Here is a 24,804-nt window from a genome sequence, read left to right as displayed (position 1 = left end):
GGGAAGAGAAGAGAATGCAAGATTTGGCAACATGTAGGTCATTATGATGACTATGACAAAAGCAGTTTGAGCTCAATTCTGTCTGGAGTATAGGGAAGGAGGGTTGAGGACGTGCATTTAGAAGGGTACATAGTTCTCAGGAAGTTTTGCTGAGCACATGTGTAATCCCAGCTATTTGGGATGCTGAAGTGGGAGGACTGCTTGAGCCCAGGAGTTCAAGACCAGCCTGGGCAACATATCAAGTTCCTGCTTTAAAAAAAAAAAAAGGAAGTTTTGCTGAGAGGCTGGATGGATCATGATTTTTGTTTATTTTTCCTGTTTATCCATATATTATTTTTCAACAATGAGTATTGATTACTTATATAATAATTTTAAGCCTGTACACATTGCAGACAGCACCCCACTGTTTGAAAAACTCCTCAGTAGAACATGGCAGACCTTCATCTTCCTTCCCTGAACCTTTTCCAACCTTAGGCTTGCCATTCTCCACCAGTGCTAATGTCATGTCTCTTGAAATCAGTATTGAAGTCAGTATTTCATTCTTGCCAGTTTCCACTGTGTGTTTAAATTTGGAGTCTGGTGTCTAGCATTAGCCGGGGTTGGGGCTTCCACTCCTCTCAGCATTGGTAAGCTCCCTCACCCACCCCATCCCATGTCCAAGATCATCCAGTTACACACTTAAGATCTACCCAGTTCATTCACATCATCAGTCCCAGAGCTGCAGAGATGCTCTTTTTCTACCTCCTACTTCTCTGGCTCTTAGAGATGCAGCATGGGATAATGGGGCAAGTGAATAGGGCCTTAAAGTAGAGGGACAGGTGTTCTCTTCCCTATCTGCCACTTATTAGCTATGGGACCTCGTGCAAGTCTCTTTTTTTTGAGACAGGGTCTCCCTCTGTCACCTAGGTTGGGGTACAGTGGTATGATCATAGCTCACTGCAGCCTCGAACTCCTGGGCTCAAGCTATCCTTCCACCTTAGCCTTCTGAGCAGCAGGGACTACAGGCACACGCCACCGTGTCCAGCTGATTTATTTATTTTTATTTGGGAAGATGGGGGTCTCACTATGTCGCCCAGGCTGGTCATGAACTCCTAGTCTCAAGCAACCCTCCAACCTTGGACTCCCAAAGTGCTGGGATTACAGGTGTAAGCCCTGGCCTTGCCTCAATTTCCTCATCCGTAAAACTCACATCCTATCAGTGGTGTGAAGGATGGGCCAACTCTTGTATTGCCTGCTCTAGTACAATCAGCAGCTAAGGCGGCTCACTTGCCGGCCGTGCTACGATAGGTAAGAACTAGGATGCTTTAGACGTGTGACTGGGCAGTGGGAGCCCCTCACATGATCCCGACATGCCAGACAGTGTCTCTCCGCACAGGGCGTGTGCTGGTCCAGTGGCCCGTTTTTCCAGTTGCCCCACACCCCGGGTCTGCGATCACGCTCCCCCCACCCATAGCCGAGCCTGACGCGGCGGTGGCTCATGCGCCTTTCCGTCCCAGCCTTTAGCCACGGACCACACGTCCCATCTCAGGCGCCCCGCCCCTCCCCCGCCCCCCGCCCCCGGCGCGCCTCCCCAGGCTGCCGGCTCCGGTGTCTGAGCGGCCGCGCCCGCGAGCCGTGAGCGATGATTGGCTGCGCCGCGGCGGCGGGCGGCCCGCGGGCGCACACACCCTCCCCGCGCAGCCAATGGGCGTGCGCACGTCACTGATCCGGAGGCCCGCGGGCCGGCAGCCCCTCAATAAGCCACATTGTTGCATGAAACTCCGGCGCAGGAGTCCCGGGCTGCCGCTGGCAACAGCGTGTCACCCAGCTAAGAAAATCCGCGGGCCGGAGCCACGCGCCTGTGAATCGGAGAGGTCCCATTGCCCGAGTGGAGCCGGGCTGAGATTCTTCTCAAGTTGAGCCTCAGTGATCCTGTGGCCGAAGTTAGCGCCTTGACGTGGGACAACCGGACACGTCGCCAGGAGAGAACTGAGACGCCTTCTAGCAGTTGTGACGCCAAAATCACGTCTCTGGAGACCCGCGCCCTCCGCCAGCCGGGCGCACCCTAGCCGGTAGCCTTCTTTGTGCGCCGTCCGGACTCCCAGCTCCCGGCTCGGCAGCCGAGCCCCAGCACAAAGCAGTCGGACCGCGCCGCCCGCCTCCCCGCTCGCGTCCTCGCCTCGGTTTCCCAACTCTGCGCCGTCGGGCCGCGGCAGGATGATTGCCTCGCATCTGCTTGCCTACTTCTTCACGGAGCTCAACCATGACCAAGTGCAAAAGGTAAGTCAGCGCGGGCGGGGCGGCAGGCTGGGCTCTGGCAAAGTGGCCTGGCCTCCAGCAGTCTCTTCCTCGACCCTGCGGGGACCCGCTTCCTCCCTACTTGGGGCCTGGGACGCGGAAAAAGTTTGGGCAGCCGGGACACTCCTGGGCGCCAGGAGCCACGTCCGCTAGGCACAGCCGGCGAGTGCGCGCGGGCGGGGAGCCGAGGTCGCGCTCCGCCTGGCTCCCTCCTTTCCTGAGCTCCGGCACGCGCTCACGCTCTCTCCCCCAGTCCCTTTTTCCCTGTTACTGGAGGGGCGGGTCACCCCGCAGGTAGTCCGGGATTGCTGCGCCCACGTGGGAGGGAGCCCCCTTCTGCAGCGCGAGTTCCGGCGAGAGCACGTGGAGAGAATCGTGGCTGCTGGAGGCTGCTCCGCTGCCGCGTGGGGCCGCCGGGGGCCGTCCGTGCTCGCGGACCGCGTGTAGGAGATGAGCGGTTCCCTTCTCCTTCCCCGCGGCCCTGCGGGGGTGGGCTCGAGGAAAAGCTGACCCGGGAAGGAGTAGGAAAGGGGCAGAGGAACTCCGCCCGCCGCGCCCCCTCCCCGGAACTGTGGCGCCCGGAACTGAGGCTTGGCGAGGGGCGTCCCCCATTAACCCCCGCCCTTCCAAATCAGCCTCGAGACCGCCCAGCCTGGTGTCCTCAGGGCCTGCCTCCGAGTAAGGGGAGGACTTTGGTTGTTACTTTCTGATTTGCCCCAAAAGTTACTCGGAGAGGGCCAACGCGCCGCGTTCCTGGATTACTTGAGATTCTTTTTTTTTTTTTTTTTGACGGAGTCTTGCTGTCCCCCAGGCTGGAGTGCAGTGGCACGATCTTGGCTCACTGCAAGCGCTGCCTCCTGGGTTCACGCCATTCTCCTGCCTCAGCCTCCCGAGTAGCTGGGACTACAGGCGCCCGCCACCACGCCCGGTTACTTTCTGTATTTTTAGTAGAGACGAGGTTTCACCGTGTTAGCCAGAATGGTCCCGATCTCCTGACCTCGTGATCCACCCGTCTTGGCCTCCCAAAGTGCTGGGATTACAGGCGTGAGCCACCGCGCCCGGTCTACTTGAGATTCTTGAGATTTATGTCCTTCCCAAAACGAGCTTTTTTTTCCTTAAGCCTCGACCTGTCTGTTCCCACCTCGCTCCGCGGCTCCCTACGGCTGAGCGCTCACCGCGGCCGGGTCATTTACATAAGAAAGAGCCTCAGGCCAAGCCGGGAATCTCTCATTCCCCGCCTCGGGGTATGGGGGTGGGGATGGGGCCGGGCAGGGCCAGGGGCGCGCTCAGAATTAAGTTTCTGAAATGCCCGGGATTAGGGGATTGGCTCCTGGCCCGGGCCTGGGCTACGATTTGAGGTAGGGGACAAGTTGGGAAGGGATTAGAGGGAGGGAGGTTGTTTTAGAGCTGTGAGGCAACGGAGCGTTGCTCAATTACATACTTGGGATTTCAATATCTGATGGGAACACGTTTTTGGGAAAATGTCTTGCCATTACCGTTCTGTGCGACAACCTGCTTATATTCCCATTCTGGCGGTCCCGAGGGCATAGGAGGCATATTAATGTAGTGATGGCGCGTGAACCTCCAAGAAAAGCAGGAGTTACCCAGCCTCAAGTCTGGAGGAGCGAGCAGAGGCGGTTGATTTACTTGGGTTTTACTGTTTGTAAATGGCTGTTATTCTCTAATTCCTGAGATGTGGCTCTGCACCTTGATTCAGTTTACTTAAAAACGTGCCTTTGATTTGAGCTGGCAGGATCTTGGTAACTTCTCAATTTCTAAGAACTCTTGGGGAAGGCTATCATCTCTTGGCAAGTCCTAAAATACACAGTGGAGCATCATTAATCTCAGGGAGTTCTTCTCTTTTGGGTATTACCCCAGGACATTTGAATCCTTGCATAAATTTACTCTTCCTCAATCCAGAGGAGGGCAGTAGGGTTGGAACCCCGTTGGAGTTATACCACTCTCAATCTTGGAATGGGGGTCATCTCTCTGCCCCCAGAGTGGAACGGGAATTAACCAGGGTATCTGGAAATGAGTTGTAATCCCTGTCTTGTGGTTTATTAACCATAGCACCCTGAGCCTCTTTGGACAGCCCGTTTCTTTTTTGTAAAATGCAGTAATAACAGTAGGCTTGTCCACTTTATGGAGTTGCGATGATTAGGCACTGCAGTGTGCAACTGTCATTCCTGTAGGCTTCTTTTCTCTACCCTTGCAGCCACCTGTCAGTTTGAGAAGTGTCCCTGAGGACCTTTGGGTGTATTTCCTCTAAACTACCAATAGGGGCAGAATTGAATCAGGCCTTTAACTCAGTAGTTGTCAGAACCTGGGATTTGACTACCAGCTTAGGTGAGCGAAGCTGTTTGATTCCAGTGGCAGTTACATAGAAAGCAGAGAAAGACTCAGAGTATCTTGCAACCATCTTTCTGAGCTGCCATTGGAAAGAAGAATTAAGAGAGAAGAATGAAAATTTCGTATAACTTTAGAGTCTTTTGAAAAGACCTTTTGATTTGGACCCTTCTGAAATCCCCCTGTGATAAGATAATCTTACATATTCTGGGTTGTAGTCTGAGGACATGGAAGGCTTGGGTTCACCTGCCCAACGAGGTCACTTGTCATCTCCTGATGGACAAGCTCAGTGTTTTGGGGCATTAGAGATGAGAATAAGGGTTATTTCCTCACTTTTGCCAATTGACACTTTGGAACTCAGGAGCGACTGCAGAGCACCTACTGTGTACCTGGCACTGTTCTAAGCTCTTTAGGTATGTCAGCTTATTAACATTCAAATCAGTCCCATGAGGTGAAGACTGATTGTTATTAGCATCCCTGTTTAACTGAGGCCCAGGGGTAACTTGCCCAAGGTCACCAGCTTTTCTGTACGAGCTGGGAATCGAAGCCATTCATTTGGCTTTAGAGCACCACACTCTTGAGCACGTACTCGCCTGTCTCTGGGGAACGTGAGCGGGCTCCTGGCCCGGGCCTGTGCCCACTCCTGGCTGCTGGTAGCACCCCCACCCATCATGACCACAGATGGAACTAGCTCTTCTGTTGGTTTGATCAGTGGCACCAGTACCCTTTGTCTATTCCAGCTGAGAGTCCTGGATTCATTTTCATCAACTCTCTAACTTTGTCAACTGGTCTCGGGGTTACTTTGGAGGCCTGCTAAGGGTGTCCCTAAAACTCTTTCTGGAGCCAGACTGGATCATTTCAGGAGCTGTCTACACCTCTTAATTGCCTCCCACTTCTACCCCCCAGCGTAGCCTCATCTTCCTCTCCATCCTTTCACTCCTCTGTCCTGCCTGTTCACACTAGGTCCTTTTGCCCTTGCCTTTTTTTTTTGAGACACAGTCTCACTCTGTCACCAGGCTGGAGTGCAGTGGCGCTATCTCGGCTTAGTGCAACCTCTGCCTCCCAGGTTCAAGCGATTCTCCTGCCTTAGCCTCCTGAGTAGTTGGGACTACAGGCATGCGCCACCATGCCCAGCTATTTTTTGTATTTTTAGTAGAGACAGGGTTTCACCATGTTGGCCAGGATGGTCTCGATTTCCTGACCTTGTGATCCGCCTGCCTCAGCCTCCCGTAGTGTTGGGATTACAGGCGTGAGCCACCGCGCCCGGCCTGCCCTTGCCATTTTTGTGGCCCTGAACTCTGCTTGGCTTCTTTCCATTTAACCCCTTCCAGCTCAAATACGGTTTACTCTCTTAATTTTCTTTCTGCTTCCTTCTCCCCTTCCTGTGTGCCAACATTAGTGTGTTTGAACCTTGCATGACATTTGTTTCATTCCACCATCTGTTAGAGTTGATGGTTTTCAGTTTGGGTTCCTTCCTCAGGGCAGGGAGAATCTTGGCTGTTAGGTTTGTCGCTGCAGTTCCTGGCCACTGGTGAGGTGCTCAGTGAGTACAAGAGTAAAGGAGGAGAACTTTCTGGAGAAAGAAGCTAAACCAGGGCTGCAGGAAGTGGAGGAGCTGGGCAGGGGCAGCTAGTCTTAGGCTAAAGGGATGGTATATGGGTGGACACTTAGAGGGAGGGGCAGTTCGCAATTATCTCTTGATCCAAAGCATGACCTGAGGCCAAAGCATGACCTGAAGCCGGTCCTGAGGAGGGAGAGAGAAAGGGAGGAGAGTTTCCTGTCCTTCAGCAATCAAGACTTGTGTGTCCTGCCTGTGGAGAGACAGAAGATTCTATTTTTTTTTTTTTTTTTTGAGATGGAGTCTCGCTCTGTCGCCCAGGCTGGAGTGCAGTGGTGCAATCTCAGCTCACTGCAAACTCCGCCTCCCGGGTTCACGCCATTCTCCTGCCTCAACCTCTCAAGTAGCTGGGACTACAGGCGCCTGCCACCACGCCCGGCTATTTTTTTGTATTTTTAGTAGAGACGGGGTTTCACTGTGTTATCCAGGATGGTCTCAATCTCCTGACCTCGTGATCCGCCTGCCTCCGCCTCCCAAAGTGGTGGGATTACAGGCGTGAGCTACCGTGCCCGATTCTTTCTATTGATTGAGATAAGTTAGTATATAAGATGCAAGATTTTGTCTCTTAAGAATGGAGAATCAGGGTTAACCATAGAGATAAAATGAAGTATATACTCCTTCCTCTGACCATTGACCAAATTGTTTTAATATGCATAGACTGGTGACATTTGCACTGGAATCCTGTAATAGACATGGCTCATGTAGATTCCTTGTTGTATGAGCAAGGGGTGACCTTCAATGCTGGGCTTGAGAGGAATATCTTGGAAGCAAAAAGATTGAACAGAGACCCCAAGAGTCAAGAAAGCCAAGAATTTTAATGTTTTTTTAAGAACGGCCCTCTGAGTGTGATGTGGGAGACAGAAACCCAGACACTTTTCAGTTGTCTAGAGAGATATGGCCACTAAGTCAAAAGAGTGAATTACCATGGGTGGGGCTGGAGTTAGAGGCCTCAAGGAACCTTGGCACATTTTGGACACCTACTGTGTGCCAGTAGTCTGCACGTATGGGATTAGAGTATCAAGAGTAATTGCTGATTGAAACCTTAATAATATTATTTTTGTCTATGTTAATTTTGATTGGGCAAACTGACATTGACAGGTACAAGTCACTCCATTTGTTCAATTTGTAACATCTTGGTAACCTAACTCTGTCCCTTTCTCTGCTCAGAAGACAACTGATAGTAGTAGGAATACTTTGTAGCTTTTGTTAACCATCCATTTGTTTTATATTGCCAAACTTACATTTCAGAGAGAGCTAAAAAGCACTTTTTCCTCTACCTTTGAATGAATTAACTCCCCTGAGCTCAGCCAAAGCCAAATTTTTTTTTTTTTTTGTGAGACAGAGTTTCGCTCTGTCACCAGGCTGGAGTGCAGTGGCACAATCTTGGCTCACTGCAACCTCCACCTCCTGGGTTCAAGTGATTCTCCTACCTCAGTCTCCCGAGTAGCTGGGACTACAGGTGCGCACCACCATGCCCAGCTAATTTTTGTATTTTTAGTAGAGACGGGGTTTCACCATGTTGACCAGGATGGTCTCGATCTCTTGACCTCGTGATCTGCCCACCTTGGCCTCCCAAAGTGCTGGGATTACAGGTGTGAGCCACTGCGCCTGGCCTTTTTTTTTTTTTTGAGATGGAGTCGCCCAGGCTGGAGTGTAGTGGCGTGATCTCAGCTCACTGCAACCTCAGCCTCCTGGGTTCCTGCCATTCGCCTGCCTCAGCCTCCCGAGTAGCTGGGACTACAGGCGCCCGCCACCACGTCCGGTTAATTTTTTTATATTTTTAGTAGAGATGGGGTTTTTCACTGTGTTAGCCAGGATGGTCTCGATCTCCTGACCTCGTGATCCGCCTGCCTAGGCCTCCCAAAGTATTGGGATTACTTTGGCGTGAGCCACTGCGCCAGGCATTTTTTTTTTTTTTTTTTAAACATCACTTTTCAAAGTTGAAGTTTTCCAGTACTCTGGGGAGTTTGGGGAAATTGGAGGTCCTTTTCCAAGGGGGGGAATCAGAGCAACACAAACCACAGTTGGCAGTGGGAGTAAGGAGATCTGATGAACTGAAAGAACTTGCAGCCCCAGAAAACTGGCTTCCTTTGTTCAGATACTTCCAGTTGAAAAGACCAAATCTTGATAAGACGTTCCTCATTATCATCGTTGAGCTTTGAAGTCAGCAGGTTTGGTTTGTTTTCCAACACTGTACCTAGTCTGTCTTTGCCTTTTCAAAGCTGTGGGGTTACGCCGGGCGCGGTGGCTCACGCCTGTAATCCCAGCACTTTGGGAGGCCGAGGTGGACGGATCACGAGGTCAGGAGATCGAGACCATCCTGGCTAACACGGTGAAACCCCGTCTCTACTAAAAATACAAAAAAAAAATTAGCCGGGCGTGGTGGCAGGCGCCTGTAGTCCCAGCTACTTGGGAGGCTGAGGCAGGAAAATCAGTTGAACCCGGGAGGTGGAGCTTGCAGTGAGCCGAGATGGCGCCACTGCACTCCAGCCTGGGTGACAGAGCGAGACTCCGTCTCAAAAAAAAAAAAAGCTGTCGGGGTTGGGATGTGGCAAATTAAATCCCACAGCTCACTGGACACGTCTTCATATCACACTCTGTGGATCACGCACCATGCTTCCTTGTGCTGGAGTGGCTCTTTCTGCTTATCTTTGAAGCAGTTTTCTCAGCCTTGGTGCTATTGACATTTCGGGACAGATACGTTTTTTTGTGAGGGGCTATCCCAGCCTATCATAAAGAGCAAGAATTTCCACCTTACTCAAATTTCCAGAGACAAAGCCTATCTTTTAAAAATTCTTCATTTAGAGCAGTAGTTTTCAACTAGGAGTGATTTTGCCCCCCAGTGGACTTTGGCAATGTCTGGAGACATTTTTGGTTGTCACAAAGGTTTGGGTGAGTGTGTGTTACTGACATCTAGTAAGCAGAGGCAGGTTTGGGCGAGTGTGTGTTACTGATATCTAGTAAGCAGAGGCTAGGAATGTTGCTGAGTATTCCACCATGGATAAGATAGCTCCCCACAACAAAAAATTACCTGGCCCAAAATGTCTACAGTGTCAAGTTTGAGAAACTGCTTTAGAAGAACATGGTCCTTCCCCCCCATCCCCTTCAGTTTTCAGGTGTATTGCTGATGGTCATACAGCAAGTTAGTAGCCCTAGTTGGGATCAGAGCCCTGAGTTCTCAACAGTGTGCCATGTCATGGGACCGTCATAGTGGGAAATGGGCTTCTACAAAAGATGAACTAAAGATGAGGTCTACAGTTCACAGCAGTCTGCAGATGCCCACAGTCCCTTGCTGGGGGGCAGGTTTCCAGGGCACGGGAGCTAGTTGCTGTTTCTGTATTCTCAACCAGAGAAATGTGGGCAATACAAGTGCTCCAGAAAGCCAGCAAGAGAAGTTTACTCAGTTGCCCTTGGAAGATGCTCACCCTGGTGCTGCTGTAGTTTCCATGGAGGCTGGGCATGAGCCAGGCTTCCCAACAAGGCAGGCATGTGAGCTGGTGTAATGCGAGCTCAGAAGGCACTTGAGCTGGGGAGCAGAGGAGATAGGCCAGTGACATCCACTGAGGGACAGCCTGACAGTTACTGGGAGAGGCTGTTTGATGAGCTGGAGTCAGGCTCCCTGGGGTTGAACTCTGGCTTTCTGCATAACGCGCAGTGTGAGCTTGGGTCAGTTATTCTACCTGTCTAGGCCTCAGTTTCTTTTCCCTATAAAATGCAAAGATTGTTTTGATAACACTTTAATTGAGTAGTTGTCAGAATGAAAGAGAAAAGGGTTAACAGGTGTGAAGCTCTGAGATCTGTGCCTGACATATAGTCAATGCTTTACGTATTATTAAGTATTGGTACTTAACAGCGGTTCAACTTAATGATTTTTTTTGACTTCACAATGGCGCAAAAGTGATACGCATTCAGTAGAACCTGTACTTTTAGTATTCATATAACCATTATGTTTTGTACTTTCAGTACAGTATTCAATAAATTACATGAGATATTCAACACTTTATTGTAAAATAGTCTTTGTGTTCAATGGTAGGTTAGGTGTATGAAATGCATTTTTGACTTACTAATCGGGACATAACCTCATTGTAAGTCGGAGCATCTGTACATAGGGAGAGACACAGTCTTAGATGTCCCACTGCACCGTCCGCCTGGACAGGAGCAAAAAGAGGCCCTGCTTTACCCTGGATAATTCCCAAGAGCTTCTTTTAGAGTAAGTGGTTTCAGGTCCATTTGTGTCTCTGTGTGACATTGGATTGAATCAGAGGACACAGAAGTCAGAAGGATGGAAAGTTCCTGAAGCCAGGGAAGAAGGATGCGTCCACCCTGCTTCTAAAACCTTCTCTTTCCTGGGCGTAGGAGATCCATCCTTAAGCTCTTCCTCTAAGTTGCTTTTCTTCTGGTCGTCTACAGAGGTGGCTCCTCCATTCGAGGTCTCTGGGATGCCTGGGACATTAGTGCACTTCAGGTTGAAGCATCCTTGTGATGCCGCAGGAGACACAGCTGTGCTGAATGATCACAGGGTTAGTTCCAGCTCCTTTTCCCTGGAGAAGCCTAACCTCTCTCTCCCCGATAACTAACCCAGAGAAGAGCAGAGGCTTCAGAGGGCATTGTGGAGGCTGCTTACTTGGGATTTCATATTCTTCTGCTGTGGAGTTTGTCAGTTAAATACTTGCTCACTCATCCTCACAGCTCTCCCAGACCCTGGCTTTCCACAGGGGAAATCCTTTGCAGTGCCCTGTGCTGAAGAGTCATAGGACCCGCCATGATAGGTTTGGCCCCACTGACCCCTGGAATTTCACAGAAGGGAATGGCCATTCTCACATTCTTTCGGCAGATTGGGTGAGGTTCCCTGGGCATCCTGGGCTTTGGCAGACAGCTCTTTGCCCCTCATATACAGACCCTGGGCTGTTGAGTGTGTTTCCTCCTGCTGAGCCCGGGGTGCCCTGGGTTCTTCACGAAGCCCAGGGGGATTCTGCCTGTGGAACCCATACCCTCCATCCCACCTCTTGAACAGCCATTGCCTTATCCACGTCAGGAGTCAGGAGTCTTGGCCCTGTTCCTGTGAACAGAGAATCTCATTTCCCCTAAAATGCTGCCCTCTTTTAGGGTGGTCACTCATTTTGTTTGCAGATGGATCTCTAAGCATTTCCTGGACATTCTTTCCCGCCTTGGTTAAATCTTATCTCAGCGTTAACCAGGAGAGTGAGTCAGGCTCTGAGAAACTGGCTCTGGAAGCCCTTGGGGCCCACCCACCTCCCTCCCACTCAGCCTTCCTGCCTTACCACCATTTCTGCCCTGGATGCTTGGAGGTGGTCCATGTTCTTAAAAGGCCTTTTTCCCAATCCCTTCCTTCTGGCATCTCCATATTGTCTGAAGGAATAAAGCCAGATGAACCATCTGACAGCTTTAATTAGGGTTAAATGAGGTTATTCGAAGCTGCCACTTTTCCTTCTTACCCATTTGAGGGACTTCCTCTTCCTGCTTCCTGTTTCCTCCCAAACTTTTCTGTCTCAGTCCCCTCCACGAAGTCCTGTAGCCTCTTCCCATCAGCTCTATGTGTAGTAACTCAGGCCACCCTCAAGCTGCCCTCCAGGTAGGTCCTGTTATTATCTATTATTCAAATGAAGAGACCAGGCACAGAATAGGATAGTACCTTGCCCCAGGGCAAGCCAGAATCCAGACCCAGGCAATGTGACTCCAGAGCCAGTGCCCTTAACCCTCAGCACAAAGCTGCTGGGACAACTATGTTTCAGTTTCACTTATGTTTCAGTTTCATGGGGTTATGAGTCAGGTGTCAGCTGGGAAGGGAACTTTGGGACCATGTAGTCTAAACAAACCCTTCATTTTACAGTTAAGGAAACCAGATGTTGTGTACTAAGGGACCAGCCCAAGCTCACATAAGATAAGCCCCAGACCTGGAACCCAGTTTCTTGATCCCCATAATGTTTTTTTAAAACACCGTTTGTGCAGCATGAACTCTTATCATTTTAAGTGTCAGTTTCCCAAGATCAAAGGCAGGATTTACTTAGCTGTATCTAGGGGGATGCCCTAATTGTCCAAACTGTGCCGCTTTTGAGAATGGAAGAAAGCACTATCAGTAGTTATGCCATGAGCACAGGTGTAAACTGAGATTGTCTTGGGTAAGCAGGGAAGTGTGGGTACCTTGCCTGTGGTGGGTATGATCTTGGGGTGGATGGGGCAGACTGGGACAGACCCAGAGGTATTTGATCCACCAAGTGGACCGCTGGCAGCAGACAGGAGTGGTGAGTTCAGATGCCACTGTGGGGCAAGAGGCTCAGAGGCAGATTCTGGTCCCTGGCCTGGGGCTGTCGAGGGGTAGGCAGAGTCTGACTTCTAGGGACCTAGCATCCTAGGCAGGGCAGACAGGTAGACTGGGAGGAAACCGTGCTGCTGCGGGGATCCCATGCAGTGTGGGCACCGGCCTGAAGAGCAAGGTCCGACACAGAGCACCTGGTCAGTTGGGAGTAGCCAGCTCTTCCCCTTCACCAAGTTACTTGTCCAAATTTTCTCTTTGGTGTTCCCATAGCCCCTTGTGTATAACTATAACAAAGGTTTCTTGAGCACCTATTATATCCTAGTATTGAGATAGCTGCTGCTATGACTGCAAAGAGGCCATTTGTGCTGGGCTGTGGAGGGTCAGTGGGAGTTTGTTAGACAAGGGGAGGGGACATTCTGGGCAGTGAGGCCAACACATATGCATTTCTAACCATTTCAAGACAAACACTCCTCAGATTCACATTGATGTATGTGATTTAAGTGATTGTAAATCCATATTTTATTAATGTAAAAGAAACTGCCCACTGTTCTGCCCTTCCCGTCAGTTTGTAATTACTTGTTAATGTATCTGTCTTCTGCCAATAGACTGAGCCCCTTCCTGGCAGAGGCTGGTTTCTCCTTTATCCCAGTATCCTCAGTGCCCAGCCCTGGCACATTCAACTTGGCACTCAGTCAATATCTGTTGGCAGGTGAACTGTGCCAGGGTCACGTGCATCTGGGACATAATCCCCCTTTGCTCTGCTGCTCCGCAGTCAGAACAGAATGTCTGAGGACAGGAGGACCCCGGGCCGGGTGTCCCAAATGCCCATCTCCTGGACCCTGGACAGGTGCTGCTGCCTAAGGTCTATCTGGCTGTAACTTGATGCAGCTGAGAGTGAGAACTGGAAGAACAGGAAGCCCTGTGACTCACAACGCTGCAACAGGATCTTGGAGGAGTGGCCCGTATGCCTCCCTGGTCAGCTCTGCGCTTACCCGCCGCCTTGGGTTTGTGAGTCTGCAGTGTGTCAGAGCTGGCATTGGCCTGAGGTGGCATGGCTGCCCTGGCAAGGACAAGTTCCTTGTCCTGTCTGAAGAAGTGGCATAGGAGATCTGTCAGTTTCAGTCCGTGGGCTTTCAGAGGACAGGAGACTTACAGAATCCATGTTCTGCTGTATGTCTTCCCCCCGGCTCATCTTTTTTTTCTTTTATCAGAAACATCTGGCCCTGCCCTGGCAACTTTGTAGAATAAACTTGCTGCTCTTTGTACAGCCTCAGACTTCCCAGGAGGAGTCTGTGAGGGCATTATTATTAATGAGGTTACTGACAGCAGTTGCTTGGCTTTCCCAGGATGGGCACACCTGTGCCCTAGGTTAGGGCACTCGGCTGGTCACTGGATGCTGCGGGCCTTCAGGGACTAGGCCTGTGATTTGGGGAGGCTTCTTCAAGCCTTGGTTTCCTTGTCAGAGATTTGTGGTAAAACACTGGCAAAGAAATAATGCAAAAATATGAAATTCTTTTGAAATTAAGTTGCAAGCATGTGTCAACACAGAGTCACTGGAAGCCTTTGTGTGGCCAGATTTAAATGATGGATCTCTCTTTGTTTGGCCTCTTTTGACTTCTTTAATCTTCTTTGGCTCCTTGACCGTGTATAGTGGGTAGACTTGGGCCAAGTCAGTGCCACCTGCGTTTTTTTTTTCCAGCGTCTTTTGAATTGAAGTATAATGCACATGGGAAACTGAAAGCAGCAGGTAACCACCATCCAGATCCAGTAACAGATCATTACCTGAACCAGCCCCATGTTCTCCTACCCACCACCACCATCAAGTGTAATCACCGTCCTGACTAACAGCATAGGTCTGTTTTTGTACTTAATATAAATAGACTCATACAGGATATAAAAGACGCCTTTTGTGACTGGCATTTTTCACCCAGTGTTTTACTGTATTTTGAGATTCACCTGTGTGGTTGCATGTGGTGGTAGGTAGGTGCATTCTGGTTGCTGTATACTATCTCTTGCTCCACTCTGGCTTGTTTGTTTGTTTTTTTTTTAAGAGGCAGAGTCTTGCACTGTTGCCCAGGCTGAGTGCGGCAGTGTGATCATGGCTCACTACAGCCTTGACCTCCTGGCTTCAAATGATCCTCCCTCCTCAGCCTCCCAAAGTATTAGGATTACTGGTGTGAGCCACTGTGCCCATCCCACCACCCTGTTTTGACTGTGGTTGATTAAAAGCAGACGAAAGTAGTCATAATAAGGCCCCTGACTTGCAGAAGGTATGGTCCTTTCTAAGTTTCTGTCAAAGGGGCCAAATAGGAGTGTTGACCTAATATATAGATGACCTGATTGTATCTTCAGGACAAGAACATGCATGTTAAGAAAGGTGAAGTTCAATCAGTTGGTCTTCTAGGGTCTAGAAATGAAAAGGTAGGATTTTTAGCTGTGGTCATCTAGGGCGCCTGGAGAGATGGTTCTAGATAATCAATTAGAAATATCCCAAGACTGGAGAGACGAAGTTCAGCTGTGCCACAGGCATCCTGCATCCTTTGCTTTGATGCTTCTATGCTTGTGGAGTAACTTTCTTATCCTATTTGATCACTTGAATTCAGCCCTCTACCAGGAGGGTGTGCCCTGCAGACACAAGTGATGAACATTTGCTTATTCATGTATTATGTATTTTCTGCTTGCTTACTAAAAGGATTTGGTGATTTGGTTCAGCTTTCAGTAAAAAGATTTCTAGAACAAGAGTCATCAAACTGGCGAGATGATTACGGAAAAACTTGACAGGCCGGGTGTGGTGGCTCATGCTTGTAATCCCAGCACTTTGGGAGGCCAAGATGGAAGGATTGCTTAAGGCCAGGAGTTTGAGACCAGTCTGGACAACACAGTGAGACTCTGTCTCTACAGAAAAAATAAAATAAAAAAATCAGCTGGGTACGAGGGTGCATACCTATAGTCTTAGCTACGTGGGAGGCTGCAGTGGAAGGATCATGAGCCCAGGAGTTTAAGGCTGCAGCCTAGGAGTTTGAGGCTGCAGTGAACCATGATTATGTCATTGCACTCCAGCCTGGGCAACCGAGCAAGACTCTGTTTCTAAAGTTAAACAAATGTGACGGAGCTCCAAGCTTCCTGACAGTCAAGGCAAAAAGGATAGTTAGTTCTCTTTGAGTCAGTCGTTTTCATCCCATAGGCCTATAACAGATAGCACAGTGTGTCTGGGCAGCCAGACTTTCTCCTGACACTAAACCCTACTGGGGACTGAATGGCTAGGGAAGCATTAGTGAAAGACACAGCAGCTTTACGTGGTGCGGTGGTCTTTATAGTCTTTCCTGTGAGCCCTTGATTAAAAATGATAGAATTAAACCTATGAAGCATTTCATGGGGAGCTAATGTAAGGTTGTGAAGATGAGGAGCTTTCTGTTCCTGGAATTGGTAATTTCCCAGGGTCTTGGGGGCTTGCCCACGCCTCCTGAGCCTTTTCACACTGCTGTCTCTAGGTGAGCATTTATCTGCTAAGATGGCTGAGCTCCAAAAGTATCCCCTTTGATTGCCAGTCTCTCAGGCCACTTAAATCTGTGACACTTCCCATGGGCTGCCTTGTATTGTGCCCGACATTCTTATTAGACAAGATTCATCTCTCCACGCATTCTAGAGACACTCATTGGTCTATAATATGAGCCAGCTTCTTTGATATAAAGTCCTAGGGAGCAGGGCTGTTGATTTCTTAAAATTTTTAAAAATTGTAATAAAATATTAATCACAAAATTTACCATTTTAACCATTTTAAGTGTACAATTTAGTGGCATTAAGTGTATTATTCACATTGCTGTGCAACTACCACCACTATTCATTTCCAGAATTAATTTCTTGTAAAATTATGTTTCTGTACATTAGTGCTTTGTATATAATAGCTGTTCCATAAATGCCATAACATGGAAGATGCTGGGGTTGCAACAGTAGTCAGGATTCAGGGATTGAATGATACGGATCTTACAGACTCAGACATTGAAATTTAAGGTTTCGTTTCTTCTACACTTCCCTTTTAAACCCCTTGAGTACCTTACTCAAGGTAGGATCTGTAGTACTTCATATAAAAACTGTCAAAATTGGAATATTGCTGTCTTCTGGATGTAAATAATTTGATCAAGGCCAGGTTCCCACAGGGACCAGATGGGGTGGGCTCAGGATCCAGGCAGTGGCACCAGTCTTTCAGTTGCATTGGGCCTGCAGAATGAGATGGGTGCTTCCGGACCAGAAGGGTTGATATTCATCCAAGTAATCCAGATTCTAGTTTCAACTGTGTGACCTGGGTTGAGGCTGCTCCCCGATGGGCCTGGTTTCTCTGAGATCCCTTTCTTGCACTCACCTCCAGGCCTTTCCTTCCTGGGCTTCCCCATACCTGGCCAGGACTCTGTATGGCCCACCCTGCACACTGCATGCTTCGAAGTGGAGCCTCCATGAGTGTCCCTTTTGTTTTCTCCATTTGCTGCTTTGTGACAGTGACACAATTTCCTCTCCTTTTTTAAGTGCTGGTCTGGAGGAAAATGCAGGTACTTAAGGGAATGGGTGTTAATGGCTTCCCATTTTGGGTATTATCTTATTTCCTAGAGAGTATGGGGTTAATTTGTCTTTAGGGCTTCCCCTGACACCAACCCCAATTCTGTAGAGGAAGTGGGCATGTCAGACTGATATGTTATGGGAAAAACTGAAACTGACCAAAATTACCCAATGAGGAAGCTCTGATCTAACCCTTCCTGAAGAGATATCAACTAACAGTGCTATCTCTTTCTGTCTAACATGCCCTCGCTTCCTGGGCTGGCAGCTTGGCAGGCAGATGGGAAGGTAACCCGTTCCTCAGCCAGGCTTTGCTCTGGCCTGCCTCTGATTCCCCAGCCTGGAATGCCCCCTCCTTCTCTCCTCCTCTCCCAGATAGAGATTTAAAGAGAAGCAGCCTCGTCCATGCCCATCACAGAAAGAGAGGGAACAGTTTGGGGAAACAGCCTCTGCTTTGTGACTAAGGAGGGTTGAGAAATGTCTGTGATTGCCTGAAGGTACCCCTGGATGGAGAAAAGCCTAGAAGAAAGAAGGGGTGGAAGGAAAGCGGGGGTGATAGAGAACTCTTTTGTCCCCACAGTTATGCTAATGACTCTGTCATGTGGGGCTATTCATCTTGTTTTGTGGCGAGGAAGCTGGGGTTCAGATGAAGAGTCCTCTAATGTCACACACCTGTACGAACGCTACCACTAGGATTTGCATACTGGTGTTTCTAATGCCAGAGCACTCCCTTCACCACCACCAGCTACAAATCAAGGGCTGACCTGAATGAGTCTGCTTCGATAGTATCCAGAAACTTACATCTCTTAACAACAAATGCGGAGTTTGTCTTCCCAACTCCCAGCAGGCTGGATCAACACAGGATTACTTCACAGGGTCACACCTGGCCTAATATCTTAACCACCGACTCTCAAAGATCCCAGGCAGAAAAGTGGTATGCAGTGTTGATCAGAACAGGGCCGACCACGATCACGTTATTGGCATATTGGAAACCTGCCAGAGGAGAGGGGAAGGTGTTTGAGCCCCAGCCCTAGAGGTGTCATTTGGTTAGTCTGGAATGGATCCTTGGAATTCTTACTGTTTTTTTTAAAAGCTCTTCATGTGATTCTATGTGCAGCAAGTTTGGAAACTCTTATCAGAAGTGACAGAATGGAGATTAGGCAGAAGTATCAGAAAGCAGATTTATCTTTGATTGAGGAAACTCTTTGAAACAAGTAGAGCTGTTCAACAATGGAATTTAGAGAAATAGTGAGCCTCTCAGGCTTGGAAGTATTCAAACCTAGGCCACATGACTATCAATTGGGTGGAGAGAGACAAACTAGATAAACTAGTTACCCTAAGGGCCTTTCCTTTCTAAGGATGAATACTTTTCAGCTGCAGTCCCACTGCTGTGTGTACATTTCCTTTCTAAGGGTGAATGCTTTTCAGCTGCAGTCCCACTGCTATGTGTACATCTGCTATCAACTGCTTGGCTTTCTCCCTTGTCTTTGGGCCTGGTGCTCCCTCCCACTGATGGCACTGTGGGTGAAAGTTGGCAAGATTCCGAAAATTGCATTCATCTCCTTCTCAATCCAGGAAAATCGTCTTTGTATGGTGGCTGCTTCTTGTTTCTGACTTCCGCTTCCCTTGGCTACCAACACAGCAGTGCCCACCAACACAGCAGTGCCTATCAGGGCTGGGTGGGCTCCACTGGTATGTTTAGGAAACTGTGGAATTAAGTGATTAATTATTAATTATCCCTTCCTGAGTGGCCCTAATAAGCTGAGTGGACACATCATCATGCCCTGGTGCCATCTATTCTCAAGTTTTGAGAGTTCAAAGAGCTCCGATGTGAAAGAGGGGAAGTTTGGGCCGAACTGCTGGCCACAGCTGTTTCATATCCTCTCTCTTAGTCTCCTAAGATGGAGAGGAAAGTAAGGTCCCAGGGTCATCCAAGAAACCACAGGGCAGGCAGGGAGTGCCCATCCACACTAAGAGGGGCCCACAGGACAGGCGAGGGTGGCTGTCCTGAGGGCCTGGCATTGGGGCCAGACAGACTTCTGTGGAATCCCATCTCTGCCCTTTGTCACCCAAGTGATCTATAAAACAGAGGTGCAGAAGTTTTACAAAGACAATGGAGAACAGGTCAGGAAAGCAGGAAATGCCTGACAGGTGAGAAATGCTTGAGGAATGCTTAGCCGCTGTAACTATCACTCCACTACTGTTTTCATCTGTCATTGAACTTGTGGAAGATGGTTATCTATGGGGCAAAAGGCAACGTGGATACAGGGTGACCGTTTAACTTGATTCTTAAAGGGTTAAGGATGAGAAGTGTCTGACTGGATTTCCAACAAGTCTTGAAGCAGTTTAAACATCGAAGATAAACTAAGATTGGCTGCTGTAGAATTTGCTCTTTTGTGTGCATAACCTCATGCTTCTGGACATGATGATAGGACCATTTAATGAGGTGGAACAGGCTCAGCTCCTCAGTGCAGGAACTCCTGTGCCCTTTGCAAACACGTGAAGCCTTCTATAGAGGCTGGAGCTGAGGCGGGGGTGGGGGCATCAGTGAAGCTTCTGGGCCTCTCTTCTCTTTGGGAAAGTAGTGAGGTGGGAATGTCTTTGTCAGGTGTCACCCTCGTGACAATGTTCAGAGACATGTCTGCTGCCCCAGACCTGCTCAGTCACCTCTGTGGGCCTCACTCTCCACTGTGTGCCGTTCATGTCTGCATTGGGAGGTGACTGGAATAGAAGATGGCCTTTTGATGGATATGGCCAGCCTGCATTCACTGCAATGCTGTTTGACCTGTATAGACCCTGCTGTATCCAGGCAGGCAGGGGGCAGTCATCTAGCAGAGTGGACAAGAGCACAGAGCAGCCAGACTTCTCTATCAAGCCAAACATGGCCCCTTGTGTCTGTGTGACTTACCCTCTCTGTAGAATAGAGGTGCTGGCACATCCTACCTCAGAGGGCTGTTCTAAGGATGAAATGAACTAATGGGAGCAAACCTGGAGAATAGGATCTGGCACAAAGCAGGAGCCACGTGAGGGCTTGCCATTACTACTGTTGCCCACGAGGGCATCTCAGGCTTTTCCTGGATGTGGCCTCGCATTGGCTTCTGGTCTGGGTAGCCCCAGACTTTGTACATTAGCCCTGAGATGTGAAAGTTGTGACGTAGCATTCCTGGGCCAGTCAGTGTGTCATTGGATCTGGAGTGGGAAGCCTCTGGGGTGGTCAGAGTTACCCTTGAACTAGTGTCACTGGAGGTGGCTAGAGACTTGTCTGACACTTCACCAAAAAGAAAGGGGGGCTTATCTAGTGTCAGGCTGAAGCTGTACCCTTTTTCCTCCTGGGGAGCCTCAAATGTCCTCATGGGGGAGGCCCAGGCCTCCTCAGGAGCACCTTGGCTCCCAGATATTGTAGGAAGTAGAGGTCAGAGACCCAGCCTGTGGGATGGAGGGTGGGGGGCTAGTGCCACACAGCCCTGGAGGTTGTGGTAGATTCCAGGAGTTGGAAACAAGCTGGGCAATATAGCAAGACCCTGTCTCAAAAATAATAAATAAAAGATTAAAAAAAACAAAAAACAAGTGAGAGTTATCTGATGCTTCTCATTCTTCTGGTATTAAATCTGGGAAAAGTTTATGTGAATTTATGTGGGAAACAGGATCAGTGAAAGAACTAGGGAAAGTTGCCTCCGCATGAGCACAGAGGCTGCATTATCGTTTACATAGAGCCTCGCCATTGTGCCAGGCACCGTGCCAGCCTCCAGGTATGCAAAGGTGAACAAGTAGACATTGTTCTTCTAGCCTTTGGTGCTTATGATTTGGACCATAATAAATATTTAGTTCCAAATTGTGGATAGTGTTGTGAAGGGAAAAGCTCAAGTTCTTAGAATAACAGGGAGGCCTGACTGTTGTGATCTGGAGGATGAGAAGAGGCCTCTATGGAGAGAGGCCTGAAGGAGTGGTAGCAGATTGGCAGGGCATATACCTGGAGGGCCTGTGTGCATGAGCTCCAAGGCAGGGATGGGCAAGTTGGGGAAGTTGGGGAACTGAACCAGGGAGAGAATCTGCACAGAGTCCAGACCTTACCATAAGATTAGGAGATGGGGCTGGGTGCAGTGGCTCACTCCTTTAATTCCAGCACTTTGGGAGGCCGAGGCGGGTGGATAGCTTGAGTCCAGGAGTTTGAGACCAGCCTAGACAACATGGTGAAACCCTGTCTCTGCTAAAAATATAAAAATTAGCTGGGTGTGGTGGTACACCGCTGCAATCCCAGCTACTCGGGAGGCTGAGGCACTAGAATTGCTTGAACCCCGGAGGCAGAGGTTGCAGTGAGCCGAGATTGCGCCACTCTACTCCAGCCTGGGCGACAGGGTGAGACTCAGCCTCAAAACAACAACAACAACAACAACAACAACAACAACAACAACAATTAGCCAGACATGGTGGCACGTGCCTGAAAGTCCCAGCTACTCAGGAGGCTGAGTTGGGAGGATCACCTGAGGCTGGCTGAGATCTCATTGCTGCACTCCAGCCTGGACAACTGGAGCGATACCCTGTCAAAAAAAAAAAAAAAAAAAAAAAAAAAAGATAAAAAGATTAGGAGGTGGCTAGAGGCCCGATCATGTGGGGCCCTGAAAGGATTTTGAGCTTTGTTCCAATGGAAAGCCCTGAAAGCTGGGGATCAGCGGAGTCTGGCTGGGTGTGGAAAGTGGATGGAAGAGGTAAAAGCGGAACTGGGGATTGTAGGCGTCCAGGAAAAAGGTGATGGCTACCTGGCCTAGGGTGAGGGGCAATGGGATTGATGTGACTGGCCGTGTCAGGTGCTGGGGGAACAAGAGATGAGGGTAATGAACCCTGGCTCCAGTGATGTTGTCACAGGCCTTCCGACTCAACCATTCTGAAAAGAACTCTCCTCTGTCCTAATAGGCCTTTCCTCAGGTATGCACCAGTTCTCCAAAGATTAGGTCTATTTTTATAATTTTAATTTTTTGGTTTTTTTTTTTAAAGACAGAGTCTTGTCAAATCGGTTCCTGGTAATGGTCTTTAATAATAACTTTCTGTACATAACAGATTTTGTTCTTTTGAAGGGCTGAGTGGTGTTCCATGACATACACCTATGCCATAATTTATTTAACCAGTGGTCTCTGCTCTTGTCTTCCTCCTTTTTCAGGTTGACCAGTATCTCTACCACATGCGCCTCTCTGATGAGACCCTCTTGGAGATCTCTAAGCGGTTCCGCAAGGAGATGGAGAAAGGGCTTGGAGCCACCACCCACCCCACTGCAGCAGTGAAGATGCTGCCCACCTTTGTGAGGTCCACTCCAGATGGGACAGGTACTGCATCTGGGGGATGGCTCTAGCTGCTGCGTTACTCAGGGGTGATTTAGTTGGCTTTGCTCAGGGACCCAAATAACTCAAAAGCCTCAGAAACCAACCCTGCCTAAGGGAAGCATCCAGGGAATTGAATGGAAGGCTGTGTGACGGATGGACAGGAAGCTTGGGAAAAGCTGGCAGTCCTGGCAGTCAAGGGAGGGCAACTTTGTCAGCCCTACTGTGGCATCACTGTTGGCCATTTGTTTTCTACCTGTGTGCTGAGAAAGGCTGCTTGGCTCGATTGGCATTTTACGGTCCCACTGAGATTGCACGCAGTGACGGTGATGAACTACAACAAACGTACCTCACATGGCCACAACTGTAGGCCATGGGAGTCGCTCTCAGGCTCACCTGTGCATGCTCTAACTGGGACGCCGGACGTCGTGTAGGCATGTGGGAGGGACAGTGTAGTGCAGATTGACCTAGATTTTTTTCTTGAGCCCCATGTAAAAAGTACTAGAAATCCAAATAGACTTGGGGAAAGTATGGCGAGCCACAGTGCATATATATATTTTTTGAGACAGAGCTTCACTCTTGTTGCCCAGGCTGGAGGGCAATAATGCGATCTTGGCTCACCACAACCTCCGCCTCCTGGGTTCAAGCGATTCTCCTGCCTCACCCTCCAGAGTAGCTGGGATTAAAGGCATGCGCCACCACACCCGGCTAATTTTGTATTTTTAGTAGAGATGGGGTTTCTCCATGTTGGTCAGACTGGTCTTGAATTCCCGACCTCAGGTGATCCGCCCGCCTCAGTCTCCCAAAGTGCTAGGATTACAGCCACTGTGCCTGTTGCCACAGTGCATATCAAGGAAAGGCTCAGAAGTCCTGCAATACGAACCTATTAAGCTTTGCTTAATCATCTTATTTGGATACAAAATCCTTTTTTTTGAGATGGAGTCTCGCTCTGTTACCCAGGCTGGAGCGCAGTGGCGCGATCTCCGTTAGCCAGAATGGTCTTGATCTCCTGACCTCGTATCCGCCCACCTCGGCCTCCCAAAGTGCTGGGATTACAGGCATGGGCTACCGCACCCGGCCCAGAATCCTTATTTTATGGTCCACCACCCAGCAAGTGATTTAATCAGGTAGGGGAAAAAGGATCACGGTGGAGATTCAAGTTGGAAAGGTCCAGTGGATTAGGGCTAGGTCACTAAAGGCCTTGAATGCAAGCCTAAAACATTTAGTCTCTGCAGTAGCATTGGGGAGTAAATGCAGGGTTTTGAGGGGTGTCTTGGTAATGTTATGTCATTGGCAGTATAGGTAGAGTGGAGGGGGAGCGAGGCCCGGCTGGTAGAGCACAAGACATGGCTCTGGTGGGTGGTGGGTGGGCAAAAAGAGGATCAAGTTTGGGGCCCGGGCGTTGAGCCCAGCTGCCTGGGAATGGCAACATCCCAGAGAAGGAGACCAAACAAAGTTGTGTCAGAGCTTTTATTTAATCCTCATAATAGGTGCCTCCATTTTAGAGATGAGGTGCTTGTGAGGCCCATGAGGGATGGTGGGTGGGGGGTAGGTACTCACATCTAGAGGACATGAGAGAGAGCCCAAGGGGCAGCTGCCAGGGCAGAGGAAGAACCAGGAGGCACAGTGTCCAAGAATCTAAGGGGGATGAGATCTTCAGGAAGCTGGCAGGTCGCTGGTGAGGCATCTACAGGGGCGTTGTTGGGAGGGGAGTAGGGGCAGGGCATGGGTCAGGGCTTGATAATGCCACACGCCTGTGCTATTTCCAGCACATGTGTGTCCTTGAGGCTCATCTCCCTAAGTGCCTCTAGGGACCTGGTTCGTCTAATGAGACTGTATCGTTCCCAAAATAAGTGTTTGCTGAAGCCTTGGGACCCAGCCTGGACCCGTGCTGAGGGTATGACCTTGCTTAGGATTGTTTCCTGAGTATGTTTCTTGGCCCTTCAAAGAGCCCCTCAAGGTGAGGGGCCTCTTATCTCTTCCATGTCCTCTAGATTGGCATGTTTACCTACCACTCCCTCTGACTGGAAACCACACCCATTTCTGAGATTTTTATTTGACATTCAGATAAATGTACACACTCCTGAAGGCCAGGGCCTTGTCTTTATTTCACCCAGCACTAGCGCTAAGTAAGTACCCTAAATCTTTTCTAAATACATATGGGCTAAGGACTCTTTTGGGCACCTCAGTGTATTAACTCATTTACTTTTCAAAAACCTTTATGGTAAGTACAAATTTTATCCACAATTTTTAGATGAGAAATTTGAGGTTTGAATGTCAGACAAGTTGTCCAAAATCATACAGTCAGTGGGAGGCCGAGTTAGGAATCAAGCTTGTGTAAGCCGAAGTTCAGGCATCAGTACTGCACGTGATGTGTTATATGTGTTCATGTATGGGTTAGCCTGTGCACTTGGCGCTGGAGCACA

General features: G+C 49.3%; 1 protein-coding gene across 1 annotated transcript in view; it reads left to right on the top strand.

Annotated features, from left to right (window-relative positions):
* Positions 1 to 1,486: 1,486 nt before the first annotated feature.
* Positions 1,487 to 24,804, top strand: part of HK2 (hexokinase 2) — a 59,915-nt gene continuing 36,597 nt past the window's right edge. The window contains exons 1-2 of the mRNA XM_024242557.3: positions 1,487 to 2,259; positions 22,222 to 22,384. Of these exons, the coding sequence (XP_024098325.1) occupies positions 2,197 to 2,259; positions 22,222 to 22,384 (226 nt within the window). The 5' untranslated portion in view covers positions 1,487 to 2,196. The remainder of the gene's footprint in view (positions 2,260 to 22,221; positions 22,385 to 24,804) is intronic.

Source organism: Pongo abelii, chromosome 12 (genome assembly GCF_028885655.2).
Source record: "Pongo abelii isolate AG06213 chromosome 12, NHGRI_mPonAbe1-v2.0_pri, whole genome shotgun sequence".
Classification (NCBI taxonomy): domain Eukaryota; kingdom Metazoa; phylum Chordata; class Mammalia; order Primates; family Hominidae; genus Pongo; species Pongo abelii.
This window is presented reverse-complemented; position numbering and strand designations above follow the sequence as displayed.